The sequence below is a fragment of the Vitis vinifera genome, chromosome 15 (assembly GCF_030704535.1).
Source record: "Vitis vinifera cultivar Pinot Noir 40024 chromosome 15, ASM3070453v1".
NCBI classification, from domain to species: domain Eukaryota; kingdom Viridiplantae; phylum Streptophyta; class Magnoliopsida; order Vitales; family Vitaceae; genus Vitis; species Vitis vinifera.
The window spans coordinates 11,338,329-11,359,302 of NC_081819.1; the positions used below are offsets into that span (position 1 = coordinate 11,338,329).

Below are 20,974 nucleotides of genomic sequence, written 5' to 3' on the forward strand. Positions count from 1 at the left end.
TTTTGAATCCTTGTCTTTAGTTCATACATTTGGGCTGCATCCCTTACCTTAGAATTGGTATGACACACGGACTCCCAAATTTCCTTGGCTGTTGAGAGGAACATGCATGTACGACTTATCTCCGGTTGCATAGAGTTCCCAAGCCATGACATGATTTGAGAGTCTTCTTCATCCCACATGACAAACCTTGGATCATCCTTACTCACAACAGGTCCAATGAGATGGCTTAACTTCCCTTTGCCCTTAATACAAGTCTTTACCAACTGTGACCACTCTAAATAATTTCCCCTATTGAGTTTGAAGGATCCTACTATATTTTGGAATTCAGTAAGTGGTGTTGATTGTTGGATTGTGGTTTGGCTCGATATTGAAGAATCAACGTCTAAAGTGTTTGACATTATGAGGGGAAGAAGGGATATGAAGGTAAAAAACAATAGGGGCAATGAAGGCCTAATCTGAAGCAACGTTCTAACAGAAGGTCAGAAACTAATGGGATATGATCTGAAAAAAATTCCTGGCAGTCAAGGCACAGGACATTGGAATGCTAGTGATTAGGCAAAGAAAATTCTAGCTCTAGTACCATGTTCTCATTCAGATCTAGAACCTTTTTGTGAAATGCTTTCTGCTACATTTTTTGTATAGGATTACATATGAATATATACATAATAATTGTATAAAAATAGCCTAGGAAATAATGCCTACGATCATGCTATCAAAGATAAATATGATAAGCGAAAAATGCTAAGAAAGGAAAAAGTCCTAGGAGATTCTATGTACAACTATACAATTATTCCAGCTCACATAGGCTGGAAAAATATTCAATAATCTGCCACACAATCTATCAGAATTTCCAAATGGCAGGTTTTCCAACTGGCAGATTTTCCAACACCCTAAAATATATTCATGTGGTATAAACATAATATCAGTGTGTGGATTAAAAAAAAAAAAATATAAAAAAGGTTGGAAGTTGTTTTGAACTTATCTCAAATACTTTTTTGTTAACAAACAAGCTTTGTAGAAACGATTCTACCTTATGATTTGTTAGTGAGAAAAAAATAATTGAGAGTAGAAGGTGGATGTGGAAGAGAACATTGAGGAAGGTATTTTAGCCTTCAAACATATTGAAAATATTTAGATGGATGTGTTAATAGGATTAATGTTTTAAAGTGGATGTATGAAGTGATTAGGTGGTTGCAAATATAAATTCTCTTTAAATTATTCAATTTTTGTTGATCAACATATTTTTGCCTAATTTTCTATTAATAACATCTTAAAAATTCATTTATTTGAAAAAAGTTTAAAACTACCAAAAATTTTATGAATTTCAAAAATTAAATCATTTAAAATTTTTAAATAAGATTTTGTATGAAATATTTTATTTAGAAGTTCATGTTGAAAGCTTCATCAAAAAATTCATTTGACAACTATTTGTTATTAGTTTATTTAAATTATTGAAAGTTATATTTGTTATTTATCTTGTCAAATTAATTATTATTTGAAACTTATATTTTATAAAATATTTTAAAATTGTTTTTTTATTAATTTTTTTGATATTTTAGTTGTTTGCCCATATCTTTATCTTTTTTTTTTTAATACATATTTTAAAATAAACATCAAAAATAAAAACTCTAAAATAAATATAAAACAAATTTAAAGTGAAGTGCTTGGCAATTTTTTTATAAATTTTTAAAATAAAAATTAATATGGTAAATATGGAAAAATTTAAAATAAAAAACTAATGTAAATAAAAAATAAAAATAAAAGTACAAATTGAAATAAAAAATATAATTGTAAGTGATTTTTTCAAAAATCACTGATTAATTGGTTATGCATCATGATATTTTGCAGCTGCATGCACCCCGTCTGATCAATACACGCCTATTTTTTACCAATTGATTGGCCAGTCATCTTTTCATCACATTTTCTGTATGGACAGTGTCCAATAAGCTGATTTTTGGCAAATATTTTGTCAAAAATCTCCAAAATTCTGTTCTTCATAAGAAAAGCTAAGGAGCCTGATTTCTCGTTTTCCATTAGTAGATAATTTATTCGTCACCTTTCAATCCAGATTAGAAATGTTGGTTTCTTTGATAGCAAAGACCTATTCACATCAAAATCTTGTATTTTCACAAGAATTTATGTTTTTTGATGTTTCCCCAGATTATGTTAATTTCAAAAGTGAAAGTGCCTTCTAATGTTAGAACTTTTTTCTTTAGTTTCTAGGAAGTTAGCACTAAAACTTGTTTCCAGGGAGGCGGCCTCATGAAGCCCTCAATCCAGAAAAGTATAATGTGTTTGGGAAGCTGAGCAATAGCTGATAATTTGTTTTTACCCTTTTTCCTATGCCTTTGGGTTGCCTTAGAGAAGATTATTGATATGATGATTATCTCCTTTAGGGGTTTTAGCAGGAGAGTGCATTGCATTGTGCTCTTGTCATGTAATTTTCCCATGATTCATTTGGTGATTTGGGTGGAGAAAAATAAGACTTTCTTATGAGGGATGGCATGACTGAAGGCACATGGGAGGATGTTTTATGCTCCAAACTGGTTGGCTTTGGTTGGCGATTGAGGCTGAGTTGTATCCCTTTTGGAAGATTAAGGGAAGCTTGAGGCAGGGGAGCTATGATTGAAGGTGAATTTTCTTTGTAGGTTGGCTTGAATGTTTGTCTTGGCAGCATAATGAGAAGAGAGAACTCTTCAAGGAAAAATTTCCTTGACCTTAGTTCTTCCATTATATTACAGATTATTTCCCATTAATGATATTCATGATACATCTTTGTTCCATAGCGTTCAATCTCTTGGTTTGTGAAGCTACTTCTTTGTTAAAGCAGTTATCTTGATTATGTCAACTTGATTTTTTTTAGATATCGGGCAATCACGTTCTGCACAGATTGGTCCATTTTCCATCATTGGAAATGGAACCAATATTGGTGATAACACAAAAATTTCAAATTCAGTTATCGGGGAAAGGTGTACTATTGGATCAAACGTTTCAATAGAAGGTTCCTATATATGGGATAATGTTACAATTGAAGATGGCTGCGTGCTAAAACATGCTATAGTATGCAATGATGTAATAATGAAGTCAGGAGCAGTTTTGGAACCTGGTGTTATTTTGTCTTTTAAGGTATGTGTGAAAATATCCCCATTATACTGTCTGAGTTTCTGAATTCTCTTTCTTCCTTTTTTTTTCCTCATTTTGTGAGATGACTTTCTAAATTTAACAGTTTATTAATTGTTTTCTTTTTAACATGCCACCTAGTATTCATTTATCCAGACATAAGTGAATCTCTCAGACAAAGATTTTGTCATTGAGAGTAGAATGTCCTGTATGATTTCGGTATTACATTCTACAATGTAACTTAGATTGGTTTAGATATTTAATTAATTGGAGTGGATTATTGAATATTCCATTCCAACTTATTTGATCAGGTTTAGATATCGAATGTTTAGATATTTAGTGGAGGAGTATAGTCTTATTTTGATCAGGTTTTGTATTTTGTGGGAAGGACCTCTCACCCTTCTCTTGAACTTTACTATTATCAATATATATTTCATTTCTGATTAAAAAAAATCACCCCTTTTTTGACCAATGGAAAGAATTTACTAAAAACAGAAGGATAAACTACAGTCAGAGAATGAGATTTCTTACCAAAGAAAGGAAAAGTTACAAGACCAACAGAAAAAGCCCAAAAGGAAAGGGGTTCATATCTTCTGGAAGCAGGCAGATTATCTGCTGAATCTGAAACCCAATATATTAAGACAGCAGCCAAAAGTAAGGAAAAAGGAGAGAGAACAGCAAACCAGAGCTGTTCTATGAAGTCCAAAAACTATTTAAGACAGATACCTGTTATTTTGTTTCTTATCTGGGATAGCTATTTCTAAGTTGCTACTCCAACAGCTCTACTTCTTCAAACATCTTACAGTTTCTCTACTTTCAAAGGAAACAAACTAAAATAACCATGCTATTCTTCCTCTTTCCCACAAACTTCTGGTTCAAGAGATGCTTGGTTGATTCTGTATCCTTCTTGCCCATAGAACACCAATTGACAAGGATCCTTGCTTTTCTTACCAACTGGTTTATAATTTCTTTAACTACATCCTTTCCCAATTGAAGAGGCAAATTTTGAGAAAGCATATAATCCCTAAGTTTCCACAGCTTGGAAGTTGTTATTGGCCTATCTGGGTAGTCATTGAAATAAGACTCTACTGGGAAACAACTATCCTCTGACCTTCTCTAGGTGACCTTGGTCTCACTATTCCCCTTTCACGGCTACACAAAATTGTTCTCCATGAAATAATCCACCATCTCCAAATCTTGAAGCCTCCTTAGAAACCTCAGGCTTTGCCCTTGGCCCCTCCAGTAACCAATTATAAGCTTCAATAGCTTCTATCTTGAATAAGTCCTGATAATGATTCTTAACACAATGCTTCTCACTGGCTGAAGTTTGACCCTCTGTGCATTCCCTATCAGAAGACAAGGATTTGCAGATTCATCTTAGCTTCTCCTAATTAATTTCAAAAGTCTTTCTTTATTGCCCTAGTCTCCTGAGTACCAAGCCTGCTATCCCCCCCTACCCACCCATGCACAATAAAAAACCTAGAAAAAGTCCCTTTTGATCTTTAATTTTTTTCTTTATTCAAAACATAAGTTTTATTAAAGAAAAATGAATGCCTATGAGGAGGATCATAAGTTCCCTAATCCAAAATTCTCACAAACTACTACTAGCATATTTGGGATCTTTCGTGGTGCTGTCCAATAGATATACCCTTAACAAAGAGAGCTGTCAAAAATCATGACTCTGGGGTTTGGAATGTTCTTTTTTATGGATTCAATGTTCAACTAATTATTTTGCAGAATTCATTGGCTAAGCGAGACATTTCAAGTCTTGACAATTTTGCAAGCTATTTCATGCCCCGTTGCATGATCATCTATTTTATTGTTGTTGTTGGGTTATGTGCTTATCTTTTATTAGTCTTCTTCTCTTGTTTTGTGCCATTCACTTTTGAATGATGAACTATTCTTCTTATACTTTTAATTATTGCTTCTAATAAAAGAAGGAAGAAAAGGAACAAATGATTAATATCTCTTCACTTGTGCATAGAATGCACTTGTTAGGATTGGTAGCTCCAGAAAGGCTTTGAATATGAAGCACATTGTTGGTATTCGCATTTTAGGAGCCACTTGAAAGCTTTGGCTTTTCAGGGGTTTGATATTACTATAATAATTTGGCTAATAAAAAATGTATTAGGTTTTTGAGGGAGAGAGAGAAGGATTTTTTTTTTTTGTCAGAAAAAGAAAGAAGGATTTTCAAGAAAAGGAATAGAATAGATTGAGGGACCAATGTCTCTCGTCTTGATTAGATGAAAGAATTATGTTTTCTCAGGAGAGAATAGGCCATGCTAGATCAACAACTCTTGCTTATTGAGATTTTCATGAAAATTGAAGTGCTAAGCCATTAAAGGTCAAGGCGTTTACTTGGTTAGTGACTGACAAAAGGATCAATATCGATGGTTTGCTTCAAATGAGAAGACCTTTGAAAGCTCTTAGTTTGGATTGTTGCACTTTGTGTATGGGAAGTAGAGAATTGATTGATCATCTTTCTTCACATCAATTGATGACTTTGGAGTTATGGCACAAGCTATTTAGAGTAGCCAAATTGGATTGGGTTCCTCCTAGAAGTATCAATGACATGATGATCATTTCCTTTAGGGGTTTGGGGACCATTATTAGAGGCAAAGTTCTATTCAAATCACATGTCTTACGTTGATTTGGATGGTATGGAATGAAAGAAATGCAAGAATCTTTGAGGACAAGTGGAGAACTTTAGAGATGATATGGGATCTAATCTATTTATGTTCCTCCTTTTAGGCCTTTACTACAACAACTTTCAAGGACATTCCTCTGCGTATTATACAACTTGATTGGATTTTAATATGTACATCAAAAGGGTGGTTGAAATAGCAAAAAATAGAGGACTAAGGGACCATTTTGTAGGAGTTGAATGACCTTCTAAGGAATTATGAGTCATTTTTCTTTTTGTTGCCTTCCATTGTACCATATTGATGTCTATTAGATTAGGTTTCTCCTCTTCTAGTTTTTTTTATTAGATTTTGTAAATTAGAAAAGATTTCTCATCCTTGTAATTTTTTTTTTCATCTTAGTGAGATTTTTTGTTTCTCACTAAATAAATAAATAAAATGGCTCAACTTCTTTTTTTTTTTTTCTCTCCTTTCTTTTTCTTTTTTCTTTTTTTAATTAAGGTAATAGGCAAAAATGAAATAAGAATATAAAAGCAAGGATCTTGTCAAACCAAATAACTAAACTAAAATCATAAATTTCCAAGTAGTAGACAAATTATCGAATGAGGCTTAATGGAGTTGTAATCTGTAGATTGGCACAAGGATTCCAATGATGCAAAGCATGACCAAAATATGCTGCAACATTAGTGTTTGTAGTTTAGTTTCTGAAATTGATTTTGCTGTTATACCAATTTATGTAGGACAACTTATGATACTTGGATCCTTTAATTTCACCCAATGTGCTTGTGTCGACACGACATGACATGGGTGTAGGTATGGGATCCTTGTTGGGCACTCCTATTTTACTTTGGGTGTGGCTGTTTCATTTTTTCTTCGATATCCTTTTCTTTTTCCAATTGTTTTAGTAATAATTACATTAGAGAAAAAGAAGAGTTAGCTACAAAGTGAATTTTTGTAAGAATATTTAGGGATGAGAGGGGAAAAAAAGGATTAGAGGGAAAAGATTGGAGCTTTAAAAATGATATATTTTACTTTCAATTTTTTTTAATTGATTTTTCTTTTATTATGCCATATCCCCAAAGATTAGACAAGGTCACTATTCCTGACTAGAGTTAGGAACTAGTTAGGAATTAAGGCCTTTATCGATTATAGAATTCATTATCAATATACCACAAAATTACCATTTTTTAATTGCACGATGCTAAAAAATGGATATTTTTGGTGATCGGTGACCAATTTTTGAACAAGAAATTAGATAAGGCACCATGCATATTGTAACACAACTACTTAAAATTTGAGTTGTGAACGATCAGAGCTTATACACATACCCACATTTGACATCATACTTGAATCCATGCAACATAGAGGACAATAATGACAAAAGAATATGGAGAAGCGAGATATAAATAGAAGAGAAATTCTAATAGAATTATTTTTTGATAATTAAAATTTTAACAACATTATCAATGCTAGTAATCACAATTTAAAGTGTTTGACATCACTAAATCTATATATGGATACACAATCTTAATAATAGTTGTAAACTAATTCTAATAATAACATAAATAATTGTAACTCTAATAAAACTTTATCAATAAATAATAATAACCATAAAATACGCAACAAATAAAGATAGCTTTCCATGTGTCTTGATGCATGCTCTTGACTTGGAGTTTGCATCCCATCCATTAGACTACAAGCCACATTACTTTCCATAATAGAATGCCAAAAGGATGTCAATTTTGTAGGAATTTCTATAATCACTTGCTAATAAAAGCTCTATTGCAAACTAAACACCTCCACTACGCAACCCTTGGCCAACCTCATCTATACCATAGTTATTAAAAACTTGTAACACACGATATAATATATTGATATGATACATTTTTAATGGAAATCGATACACATTGCAGTTGGTATCTTATCTTAAGCATGTTTGATGATGCATATACAATACAAAATATGCTACCCAATACAATGATACAATGTTACTAAACCCTTCAATTACTTTTAAGAAAAATCAAATTCAATTATTTTTTGAAGGAACTACTATATTAATTGTTTAAAATGTATAGTAATGTTAGAAGTTGATTATAAAGGGGAGAGAAAAGTAAAATAATCCTATAGAAAAAACTGTATTCTTGTTCTCAAAAACATTGTTGGAATTTAAGTAAATTTATTCTAAAAATAAGTATTGAGGATTTTTTTTTTAAATGATTTGAATTTTGACATTGAATATGATAGGAATTGATGAATAAAAATTTTTACTTACTATATTAGTTTTTCCTTTTTGGAATTTTTTTTTTTCATCAGGGAAAGAATGATGCCAAATATAAAAAGTTGGAACTTTGGAGGTGACACATAAAGGCTTACATATCAACAATGCATATAAGTACATGTGCCTAGTTAAAATTTGGAACTAAAAATCATAAAAGTTCAAAATGCTTATTTTTGTAGATTTTATGAAAACCTCTACATCTACTGTACAATGTTTTTATGTTATGACATAGTTAACTCCTTAAATCCTATCATCTTTCATGAAATTGTTTGTTTATTACTCTATACTTTATGTTTCCAATATACACTTACACATATGCATATATTTTCTATTTATTATTCACTATATAAAAGAATTTATGATACACGATGCAATATGATGAATGATTTGGAGAAATGGAAAACAATGCATGATACTTTCTGAGTTAACAACTATGGTCTACATACTCTCACCTAATGAGATGATACCTATAATCTTCCCCTGCCCTGAACCACAGGAAATCCTGCTGGATTCTCTCAATCCTGGACGTCACACTTTGTGTTATTCTAAAAATGAAAAGGAAATAAGTTAACATGGACAAGGCATGATCAAAATCAACATGATCTCATTGCTTAAAGAGAGGCAGAGCTTCTTCCATCCTTGTAGATGCCGAGACCTGTTGTTGGCAACAGGATCCTAAAAGGCAGGCACTTCTCAATTACATCAACCCAAGAGGGCTAAAGAATTAACCTGCCGAGCATCAGTCTGCCTCTATAGAGACATTCTGAGTTGCCCAACTTTTCTCAGAAGTTCTAGCACAGAATGTCACACTGACTAGGCACTCTTGCAGAAATTACATTGACTGTAACTTTGATGTTCTTTGCTTGCAGTGTTGTTATTACTGCACTGATTAAGTTTCACTATGATTTGATGTATTTTCCCAAGTGAATTTGCCTGCCCTTATATATCAAGGTAGGCTTTCTCTATGTCTATTTGCATGCACACTTTTTACGGTGTTATTCAAAATTCCCTCATACATAATTTCCTGGTGTATCCATACTGTCATGATCTTGCTTAATCTTGTCTATATTTTATGGCATATGATTAAGCGATCTACTAATTCTTCTTTGTGCTTTTTCTGTGAGCAATGTCACTGTTTTATTTTCATGATGTAAAGTCCAAATATGATCATTGGGTGATTGATTTACTGCTTATTTCATTCTCATGTTTCATGACACATTTATTTTTCTTGTCCTTCAGGTTGTTATTGGACAAGAATTTGTTGTTCCTGCGTACTCAAAGGTATCTTTACTTCAACAGCCAACAAAGCAAGATAGTGATGAGGAGCTGGAGTATGCTGACCATAACAGTGGGGTTGAAGAAATTCCATGTAACTCTTCATGCTCCATATACTCAAACTAACTTTTGACTTATTTAACAAATCAACATGTTATGTACGTTTTAAGGCCAAATTTGAGCTTAAAATTTTCCTTTATATACAGGCCATTTTGATTCTGTTAATTGTGATTCTTGAAGAACCATCTTGCTAGTTTGACATTGTCTTTTATGGTAGAGTTCTGTTAGATAATAATCTTGTACCAAAATTGCATCTCCTTTGGGTGTTAAATTGTTTTTCCTCTGTGTGCTCATTAGAAGAAAATATTTTGAAAGGTAAATCTCAATAATTGACTACACCTAGAGGAGAGGTGGGGGGTGAATAGGTGTTGAACAATTTAAAAAAATCTCTCAACAAAAATTACCTAACCTTAGAATTTCTCAATGTCTATAAACTTCTCTTCCAACAACTTTTCAATAAAGTATAAAATTCACAAGCAAGTATGAATGCAACAACACTCCCAATAATTTATAAGTGCAATTCACATGCAAATGCTTCAACACTCCTTAAAATTAATTCATAAGAACAATTCTCTCCTTAACTCATTTCCAATTATTACAAGATATCATTAATCAAAATGAATAGAAAAATTATTCAAGATATCCAATGTTTAATCACACCTATTTCAACTCATTTTTTTTTTCCATTCAACATATATGCCCAAGTAACCAATGATATTAAAAATTGAAAATAAATCAAAAAGTAGAATGAGAGAAAGAGACAATGACACCAATTTTAACGTGGAAAACCTTCAAAGAGATAAAAAATCATGGGCCTACAACCGATCGAAAACGTCCACAATGAAGAACAAAAACTGAATTCAAGGTTTTACTTAGTTCAAGCCAATCAATCCTTCTTAGACCACTTGACTAGTACCTTTCACTTTCAGCTTCTCACCTTCTTTCGGAGCACACTTGGAGTCCACACCAAGCTCGATCTTGACCTCTTCTTGAATCCACACAAGAAGAAAATGAGTTTTTACCCAAACCCAAATTGACTAGAAATTGAGAGATGAATGAATGAAAAATCAACCCATCTTTTTCTCAAGAAAATCCATTGAAAACGGTTTGGAAAACAATAGGAAAGTTGGATTTTCTTGGCAACCAAACACCCTAAAATAGAAAAGGAGAAGAGAACCAAAGGGGATGGCTGCTGCTATGTCTCTCTCTACAACATAGGAAGCAAGTTTTGGGTTTTTAAATGAAGAAAGCCCTTGATCCAGTGGGTGAGATTTCATCAAAAAAGTGTAAGCTGGATCGATCCGACCTAAAGCTGGATTGATATTGGAACAGAGCATTTTGAACACTTAGTAAAAAAATGCTTCCTAAACCTTCCTAACTCCTTAAAAAAATTTCAAGAAAAAACAACATATAAATACAATGGTTGATTCAAATCCATCCAGCTCCAACCTCAACTACAAACCTTGGTCTCTTGACAAATTCAACAAATTGATCTCCATTAGCCAAGTTGTCCGTACAAGGATTAGAAAAATGGAGTTAAGAGACACTTAGGAATTTTGTCTGGAATTGCCAACGTAGCTAAACACTCACAATATTCTATTAGATAATGGTGGCTGGTGTATTTGGAAGGAGTAGTTTGATGCTAAATCCTATTGGCAAAGTAAATGATGAGATTGAAATGTGTGATGAAGAATTGTAGTTTGCAATGTTAACTAGACATGTGTCATGGACACAATACGTCCTCAATTATTTTGACATTTATATCCTTCCAAATGTTGTCTTGGGAACACAGCCACACACAAGCACATAGTATCACTGCTAGCAGGACATAGTTTTTATAAGTGAGATACTACTTGTACTGACTTTGACTTGTGTGGTCCTTTTTATTCTGTTTCCTTTATGCCTTTTTAAAAATGTTTCTCTCTGTAGGGTTGAAGTTCAGGAGAAGAAAGTCCATGATTATTCAATTCCTAAAATTTGCTGGATTGAACAGATTTAATTTAACCCATTATGTTTTAACTGCTAGGGTTAGGTAGATGAGTTTGTAACATTATGAGTGAGCAAAAGATTTATTTTAAATCATTGAACATATACATTTGTCAGTTGTTGATTTCTTGTTTCACACTGTTGTGATGAGTTAATTTACTGAAAATGCTATATGAAAATATATAGATTATATTTATTTATTTTTTATTTATAATTTTAATATTAGAAACCAACAATTCATTTCAAAGAAAATGATTTCAAAACTAAGAAACAAATAAAAAACTCAGAGAAGTAGAAAAACAAGAGGGTTTAACACTGTGGACACTGATTTTGTAACCCCCTGCTGTCAAAAAATCCATTATCTCATAACCAAGGTATCCAAGTGAAAGAACATTTCATGTTGATGATTTTACACAACCAAGGGTCTAATTTCCATGAACATCATTTCCCTGTGGCACCCATAAACCTCTGAAAAGTAAAAGGGTAAAGATTACATTTTTCATCTGAAAAGAAGGGTTAGTGGATATGCATGAAGCAATGAACAAGGGGTACAGGAAAGATCGTTAATTTTCCAGTGAGATAAGGTGGGGCAGAATTTAGAGTTCCAAAATTAAGTGGAAGAAGAAACTTTGGGATAAATGCGATAGAAGAATCTCTAGACCTTTAGACCAATTAGAGGTTAGGATAAAGAGTACAAAATGGTTGCACTCTAGGTTGCATGGGTTCAGGTATGAGTAGATGGGGGTATATGTCTAGGTGTCTAATCTTTCACGACTCAAATTTGAGGATACGAGGACTCGGCTAGAAAGGATCCAAGAAAGGGACACAGGTATTATGATATGGCATAATAGAAGAAAAATCAATAAAAAGTGAACATATTGCTTTGAAATCCCCAGTTTTTCCCTCTAATTCTTTTTTTTTTTCCCTTTGATCCCTACATATTCTTGCTGAAATTTCCTTTTCAGCTAACTCTTCTTTTTCCCTAATAAGAAAATTAAAAGAATAAAAGGATATCAATAAAAAAATTCCGACAGCCACACCTAGCATACAAGTAAAATTCTGTTTCAAACCGATATTGTATATCCAATACTTCTAGCTGCTTGTTAATGTTATCTTTTGTAGAATGCCAAATTAGAGACACAATGTTGGCAGCATCATCATTATAACAAGACATTGGCGGTTATCAAGAATGTCATGGTATGTCAGAAACTTTGACAGTGGTGCCTTTTTGCTTCTTTAAACCTAAGACATGATGTTTTTCAGGTAGTTTTATCTTTATCTTGTTTGTTTATTTATTTTTTTTGTTCAAGGTTAGTATAGTGAATTACAAGTAAAAAGTTTACCTTCTTATACCAGTCCAAGAATGAGCATTACACTTTGTCCTCCCCACCTATATTAATCTGGAAACCAAAGTTCCTCCCAATAACTAAGCGTGTCTTGTTGGTTGCAATGCTTTGGTCAATACTAGTGACATGCTTTTTGGGGAAGAGTGGTGTTGGTAATAGAAAATGTTTGCTGTCGAAATTGTATACTGATGATCTGACCAAGTGAGAAACTGAGTTCTTGGGGTCTTGAGGGAGTGATGGAAAGATTTGATGTGGAAAGAAAGGCTTTTCAGGTAAAGTTTGAAGGCATTAATGGGGGAATGTGGATTTCAATAACAGAGAGAAGTCGAGGTTATGTTGTTTCGTTAGGCTTTGGAGAGGAGGAGTTGGATTGGTTGTTGGAACATTTGAAGAAAGCTGTGGAGTTGGAGGCTTCCAGGGGTTTTACTCGGAAGATGAGGGGCAAAACAAGGACGCATTTGATGGAGATTTGCTTCAATAGTAGAGGGAGATTTATGAAAATTACAGAAATTGTTGCAAAGAGAAAATCTCTAGTGCTAGTTGTTCCTGAGGGTGTTAAAGGCAATGGGTGGGAAACCCTTAGGAAGGCGATTTCTATAGTCCAAGATGTGTCTGATTAGGCTGTAAGAGCCTCAAAGCAGAAGGATAAAGAATCTCATGTGAGCAAAGGAATGTACAGAGAAGGGCGGTCCTATGCAGATGTGGTTGTAGAGGAAGGACATAGAAACGGAGCTTCGATGCCAGTTGGAAGATGGGCAAGAGCTGTAATTTGTGAAAGTAAAGGAAAAATACTGGATTGGTTTGATGTGGGGAAAGTTATTGCGAGGATGATGGGTACGAAAGGGATGGTGTCTATAACCCTCATTTCCGAATACAAGGGGTGCTTTTTTGTGGATTCTGCAAGGAGAGCTATGTGGTTTCAAGATCAAGGGAGTTTAACAGTGAGAGGAGGGGTTGTTGCGTTGAGGAGATGGTCGCCAAAAGAAAACTCTGTTGTTGGTGGAAAGTTTAGAAGGGGTTGGTTAGAGCTGAGAGGCCTTCCTTTCCATCTATGGGATGAGTTTCAGTTAAGGTACATTTTGCAGAAATGGGGGAGGGTAACGAAGGTGGCAAAGGAAACTCTGAAGCTCGTAGACTTGTCGAAGGTAAAGATGTGGGTGGAGATGCATCCAAATGTCGTGTTACCAGCGTTGCTAGAGGTGGAAGATGGAGCTTGGTCATTTACGGTTGCAGTTTCCGTCATCGGAGAAGCTGAAGAAGACGTTCTTCTCAGGCCAGAGTCAAATCGCAGCAAGGACGAAGTAACGTCAGCGGAAGGTTGCGTCTATCAGAGGCCAAAGAACGTTGAAGGGCTACGAGCTACTGCTAGGGATAATGAGTACCACAGATGGAGGCCTCGTCATCGCTCCCGTGCTCGGTCTTCAATTTCAAATTCAGCTACCGAAGTGGAGAAAGGAAGGGGGAAGAGTTGTTTGGGCCCAACGGCGGGAAGTGCTGATGGGCCAACAAAACCAGAAGCCTTTTTTAAAGGCCGTTTTGCTAGGGCCCATTTTGAGGAGAAGAACATTGGGCCTTTTGTGGGTCCAGTCCACGAAACTGAAGCAGGGTCTTCTAATGGTGGCCCAGCAACGCCTTCGTCTTCAAAGCTTCAGCAATCAGGAACCTCTGCAAAGGAGGTGATGCCGATAGCACATTCTCAAGAGTCAGCAAAGCTAAAAGGCAACTCAGTTACTGCAAGACGCAAGGCGAGGAGTTGGCCGCCGTGCCTAAAGGTGACGTCTCTTGCCCCAAAGCGCAACCTAGCTGGGGATGGCGCACCGGAAGCAAATCGAGGCTTTATTTGGGGCAGATCAGTCTTCAAAAAGGGCGCCCTTTCTCCTGTTTCAGAAAAATCCCGACGCGTCACTGAGGGGACAGAGGGAGACGAAGGGATCTCGCCTTGCAACTGGGTAAAAAAGGTACGTCCTCCTTCCTTAGCTCTCTCTGAGAAGGATCTTCCTTTGGTTGGGGCTTTTAATCCAAATATTCTTTCCGACTCCTCTGTTTCTTCGGTTATTCCTTCTCGATGTCAGGCTTTTTCTCCGATTCCGTTGGAGTCAAGCCTTGTCTCTCAGCGTAGTCCTGTTCCGAAAATTGCTGTTGTTGAGCCCAGTTGTCTTGTTGGCGTGTCCCATTCTGAAGGAGTGGCGTTTCCCCTAGAAACCTCTAACCGAAATTCTGAAGACTGGCCTTTATTTAAGGACTCTCTAAGTAGCCCAGAGAAGCTTTGTGTCTCAGGGAAGGCTCCGTCCCCAAACCCAGAACCTCCCATCCTCCCGTTGGAAGGTTTTCAGGTTGAGGGACTCACGCCTGGAAAAATGGTCAAGGTTCAGTCGGTTTTGGAGAGTTTGAGGATCAGAATTGTCAGAGAAAATGGAAAAGGTGCGGAAGAAGGAAACCAGAGTAATTCTTTTGCGGACAAGGTTTATTTCAGAAGGAAGAGGAAAAATGCTTCTGGAAACCGAGGAGAGGATTAGGTTTGGGTGCTGGTTGTGCTGGGTTGTTTTTGGTTTATATGAAGATTTTAAGCTGGAATACGAGAGGATTAGGATCCAAGAAGAAAAGGAGGATTGTCAGAAGGTTTTTAAGTACTCAAAATCCAGATATTGTGATGCTTCAGGAAACAAAGAGGGAAACTTGGGACCAGAGGTTTGTGAGCAGTGTTTGGAAAGGCAAGAGAGTGGAGTGGGCTGCTCTTCCAGCCTGTGGGGCGTCAGGGGGGATTGTGATTTTGTGGGATTCTAGTAAGTTCGAGTGTACAGAGAAGGTGTTAGGATCCTTTTCTGTAACTGTGAAGTTTAACTCTGGTGAGGAAGGATCTTTTTGGTTAACTTCAGTGTATGGCCCGATTAATCCGTTGTGGAGGAAGGACTTTTGGTTGGAGCTTCAAGACCTATATGGTCTAACCTTCCCAAGGTGGTGTGTAGGAGGGGATTTTAATGTTATTAGGAGGATATCTGAGAAATTGGGGGAGACCAGATTAACTTTCAACATGAGGTGTTTTGATGAGTTTATAAGGGTGAGTGGCTTGCTTGACCCCCCTCTAAGGAATGCGGCTTTTACATGGTCAAACATGCAAGCTGATCCTATTTGTAAGAGATTCGATAGATTCTTGTTTTCTTCTGAGTGGGATACCTTTTTCTCTCAAAGTTTTCAAGAGGCGCTTCCTAGATGGACCTCTGACCATAGCCCTATTGGTTTGGAAACTAATCCTTTAAAGTGGGGTCCGACTCCTTTTAGGTTTGAGAATATGTGGTTGCTCCATCCTGAGTTTAAGGAGAAGTTTAGAGTTTGGTGGCAAGAGTGTACGGGTGAAGGGTGGGAAGGTCATAAGTTTATGAGGAAATTAAAGTTTGTTAAGTCAAAGTTGAAAGAGTGGAATATAATGACCTTTGGTGATTTAAAAGAGAGAAAAAAGCTCATTCTTACGGACTTAAGTAGAATTGATCTAATTGAACAAGAAGGGAATTTGAATCCTGATTTGGTGTTAGAAAGGACCTTAAGAAAAAGGGAGTTAGAGGATGTGTTATTAAAGGAAGAGGTTCAATGGAGACAAAAATCTAGGGTTAAGTGGATTAAAGAAGGGGATTGTAACTCTAAATTCTTTCATAGAGTGGCCACAGGTAGGAGAAGTAGGAAGTTCATTAAGTCTCTGATTTTTGAGAGGGGGGAGACTTTAAACAACATTGAGGTTATTTCTGAGGAGATTGTTAATTTCTTTGGGAATCTTTATTCCAAACCTGTGGGTGAGTCTTGGAGGGTTGAAGGAATTGACTGGGTCCCTATTTCTGGAGAGAGTGGAGTTTGGCTGGATAGGCCTTTTACTGAAGAGGAGGTTCGCATGGCAGTTTTCCAATTGAATAAGGAAAAGGCCCCTGGTCCTGATGGTTTTACTATTGCAGTTTATCAAGAGTGTTGGGATGTGATAAAAGAGGATCTTATGAGGGTGTTTCTCGAGTTCCACACCAATGGGGTAATAAACCAAAGTACAAATGCGACCTTCATTGCTTTGGTGCCTAAGAAAAGTCAATCTTTTAAAATCTCAGATTATAGACCTATTAGCTTGGTTACAAGTTTGTATAAGATAATTGCTAAGGTCTTATCAGGGCGTTTACGCAAAGTTCTTCATGAAACAATCTCTGGTTCTCAAGGAGCCTTTGTTGAAGGGAAACACATTCTAGATGCTGTGTTGATAGCCAATGAAGTGGTGGATGAGAAAAGAAGGTCAGGGGAGGAAGGAATTGTTTTCAAAATCGATTTTGTGAAGGCCTATGATCATGTGGATTGGGGCTTCTTAGATCATGTGCTTCAAAGGAAGGGGTTCACCCAGAAATGGAGATCGTGGATAAGGGGTTGTTTGTCTTCTTCTAGTTTTGCAATCCTAGTTAATGGGAATGCAAAGGGTTGGGTTAAGGCTTCTAGAGGTTTGAGACAAGGAGATCCTCTCTCTCCTTTCCTTTTTACTTTAGTGGCAGATGTTCTAAGTAAGATGTTGTTCAGAGCAGAGGAAACTGGGCTTACTGAGGGTTTTTCTGTGGGGAGGGATAGGACAAGAGTGTCTTTGTTACAGTTTGCAGATGACACTATCTTTTTCTCTAAAGCCTCTCTGGAACATCTTCAAAACCTCAAGATTATCCTTTTGGTTTTCGGGCAAGTTTTTGGTTTAAAAATCAACTTAGAGAAAAGCACCATTTCAGGTATTAACACTAGGCAGGAGCTATTGTCTAGTCTGGCCTCGGTTTTTGATTGTAGAGTGTCTGAGTGGCCTTTATCTTATTTAGGTCTTCCTTTGGGAGGGAACCCAAAGACAATAGGCTTTTGGGACCCGGTGATTGAGAGAATTTCGAGAAGATTGGATGGTTGGAAAAAGACCTATTTGTCTTTGGGAGGGAGGATTACGTTAATTCAGTCTTGTTTGTCTCACATCCTTAGTTACTTCCTCTCCCTCTTTAAAATCCCAGCTTCAATTGCTTCAAAGATTGAGAAGATGCACAAGAATTTTCTATGGTCTGGGGCAGGGGAAGGGAAGAAAGATCATCTTGTCAGATGGGAGGTTGTTAGCAGACCAAAGGAGTTGGGAGGTTTGGGTTTTGGGAAGATTTCTTTGAGAAATATTGCTCTCTTAGGGAAATGGCTTTGGAGGTTCCCTAGAGAAAGGAGTGGTCTTTGGCATAAGGTTATAGTGAGTATATATGGGACACATCCTAATGGATGGGACGCCAACATGGTGGTTAGATGGTCACACAGATGTCCTTGGAAGGCTATTGCTCAAGTTTTCCAGGAATTTTTCCCTTTTGTTCACCTAGTGGTGGGCAATGGGGAGAGAATTCATTTCTGGGAAGATCTTTGGTGGGGTAACCAATCTTTGTGCTCGCAATTTGCTGATCTTTATAGAGTTATTTTTGTGAAAAACCTCACTGTTTCAAATGTCCTTGGCAATTCCTTTCCATTGGCTTGGAATTTAAATTTTCATCGCAATCTTACCGATTCAGAAATTGATCTCCTTCAGAGATTAATGTCCTCCCTCAGTTTAGTGCGTTTCTCTCCTTCTCTGGCAGATTCTAGAGCGTGGTCTTTGTCTTCATCAGGCTTGTTTTCAGTGAAATCTTTTTTCTTGGCCTTGTCAAAAGTCTCTAATCCTATTTTGTTCCTTCCGGCCAAGTTTTTGTGGAGTTCAAAAGTCCCTTCAAAGGTTAAGGCCCTCGCTTGGATAGTAGCTCATGGGAAGGTGAACACCAATGATAAGTTGCAATTGAGAAGACCCTACAAGTCCCTCTGTCCTCAATGGTGCATTCTTTGCAAAGGAAATGGAGAGTCGATTGATCACCTTTTTCTTCATTGTCCTGTTACCATTGGACTCTGGAACAAGTTGTTCAAGCTAGCTGGGTTGGATTGGGTCCCTCCAAGGAGTTTTGAGGACATGTTGGTTATTGCTTTTAAAGGCTTGGGGAACTCTTTAAGAGGCAAGACTCTTTGGCAAGTTGCTTGCCTTACTTTGGTTTGGATAGTGTGGCAAGAGCGAAACAATAGGATTTTTGAGGATAAGGGGAGATCGGAAGAGACATTATGGGATTTGATTTTGTTCTACTCCACTCTTTGGGCTCCTTGTTCTGTAGCTTTTAGAGGAGTTCCTCTACATGTGTTACAACTCAACTGGAGTGAGGTTTGCGCTTCAAGAGTTTGAGTTTGTGGGGGTTTCTCTTTGTTTTTAGCTATTGTTGGGTGTTTTTTCTGTTGTTTAGATTGTGTAGGAAGGACCTCTCATCCTTCTAGTGGGTTCTTTTGTTTCTTTTTTCTTTTCTTTCTCCTGTATCTTTCCTTCTATTAATATATTTCTCTTCGTTTCTGATCAAAAAAAAAAAATACTAGTGACATGCTTCAGACAGATTACACAACCTTACAAAGCCAGAAGCCTTTACTGATCCATGAAGTAGAAGACTAGCAGAGAAATAGTTGATCACGTGGCAAAGATTTGTTTGATTTATTCCTGCATTGCCCTTGGCTAGGAGTCGATTACTTTGACTATGATCTATGTTAAGTTTGTTGTATTTGCTAGGATTTCAGTGGTTATTCTTGGGCATATGGAAGCCATGTGAATTATTCTCCTTTGGGGCTTTAGGAGGAGGGATCACTGTAGGGTGTTGAGGGGATGTGGGACAAATTTACTTTCTCACCTCTAGTCAATTACCAAATGGTTCAGTGGAGTTTCTATGAGCTTAATCATGAGAGATTGGTGGCAATTTGTTCAAAGGGGAAGCAAATAGTGGACATCTCGAACTTATCTTTTATGAGTGTTTTTCTAGGCAATTCAGGTTAGCTAGATATTGAAGGGATAATTAGAGACCATAAAGGAAGCAAGATCCACACCTTTTGGAATCTAGTTCATCATGGTATTGAAATGGAGATAGAGACATTCGTATTACCGGGAAGGATTAGAGAGGTTCATGCATTGAAGGCTCATGCATTGGGGTCTAGAAATGCCATTGCAGCAGCTCATGCATTGTGGGGCCAGGAATAAAGGTAAATGAGGAAGTTGATGGTTGACCATGATGCAACCCATTTCCTTGACTGAATTTATTGGGACTTCGTTCTTGGTTGATGGTGTCCCAAAGATTTGTAAGGTATGGGGTTGTATTGTACTTTCTTTTTTAAAGTTTTGCTTTCTTGGTCGAGGTTCATGGGGACAAAAATTAATTATTCCTTGGTTTTGTGGATAGTTTGTCTAGGAAGTAGTAGTTGGTGGGTTTTTGGTTTTTTTTTTTTCCTCACCTTGGTGCACCGTATATACACCTCCTTGGTACTAAGGATGTACTCCTTTTTTTTAAGCGCCTTTTGAATGCATAATATCTTCTTTGACCATAAAATAAGTAAATAAATAAAAATATATTTTTTTTGTTTTAATTTTTTCTTTAAGCAAGCGCCTTTTTCGGTTAGGTGTCTATAATATAATTATTTCCTTTACCTAGCACCCAAATCTTCTTTTCCTTGTTGTTATTATTTTTTATTTTTATTTTTTTGATAAGAAACAAGACTATATTAGAAATGGACAAAGTGAGTACATGAGAAGGATGATGAATCCTCCTTAGAATTACAAAAGCTATCTAAAGAAAGGAAGATTGACCTACTCTAGAATAGTAATAAAACCTATACATCTATGTAGAACCATATGAGAATTATTAGTATAAAACCTCTCATTTGAATGAGGTTTTATACATCTTTGCATCCATGAGGAATAACATCTCATCCTGATAGGATCAAAACAAATCTTCTCTCATTATTCAAACCTTTATGACCTACACACCAAATGTCAGTTGAGCTGAACAATATTGAGAGGGATGTCCTTAAATGTCGTGGTACAAGGGCCCAAAAAGATTAATAGAAATGAATTAAATCTTAAATTACCTCTAAAGTTATCCACTTGCCCTAAAAAATCCTTGCATTTCTTTTTTCGTAAAAACCAAATCAATGTAAGGCAAGCGATTTGCCATTGGGTTTTGCATGTAATAGAGCTCCCCAAACCCCTATATGAAATGGTCATCATATCGCATATGTTCCTAGGAGGAACTTGACCCAAATTGGCTAATCTAGATAGACTGTGCCATAAAGTCATCGAGCAATGTAAAAAAAGGTGGTCTATTGATTATGTGGAAGAAGGAAATTAGGAAAGTCGTGATTTTGTAAAGAGAATTAGGTAAACTTGTGATCAAAGAGATTTATTGTAATTAAGT

General features: G+C 36.1%; 1 protein-coding gene across 1 annotated transcript in view; it reads left to right on the forward strand.

Annotated features, from left to right (window-relative positions):
- Positions 1–20,974, forward strand: part of LOC100248224 (uncharacterized) — a 90,471-nt gene that overhangs the window by 16,298 nt on the left and 53,199 nt on the right. Inside the window, exons 6-7 of the mRNA XM_010662961.3 lie at positions 2,864–3,126; positions 9,280–9,409. Coding sequence (XP_010661263.1) covers positions 2,864–3,126; positions 9,280–9,409 — 393 coding nt within the window. The remainder of the gene's footprint in view (positions 1–2,863; positions 3,127–9,279; positions 9,410–20,974) is intronic.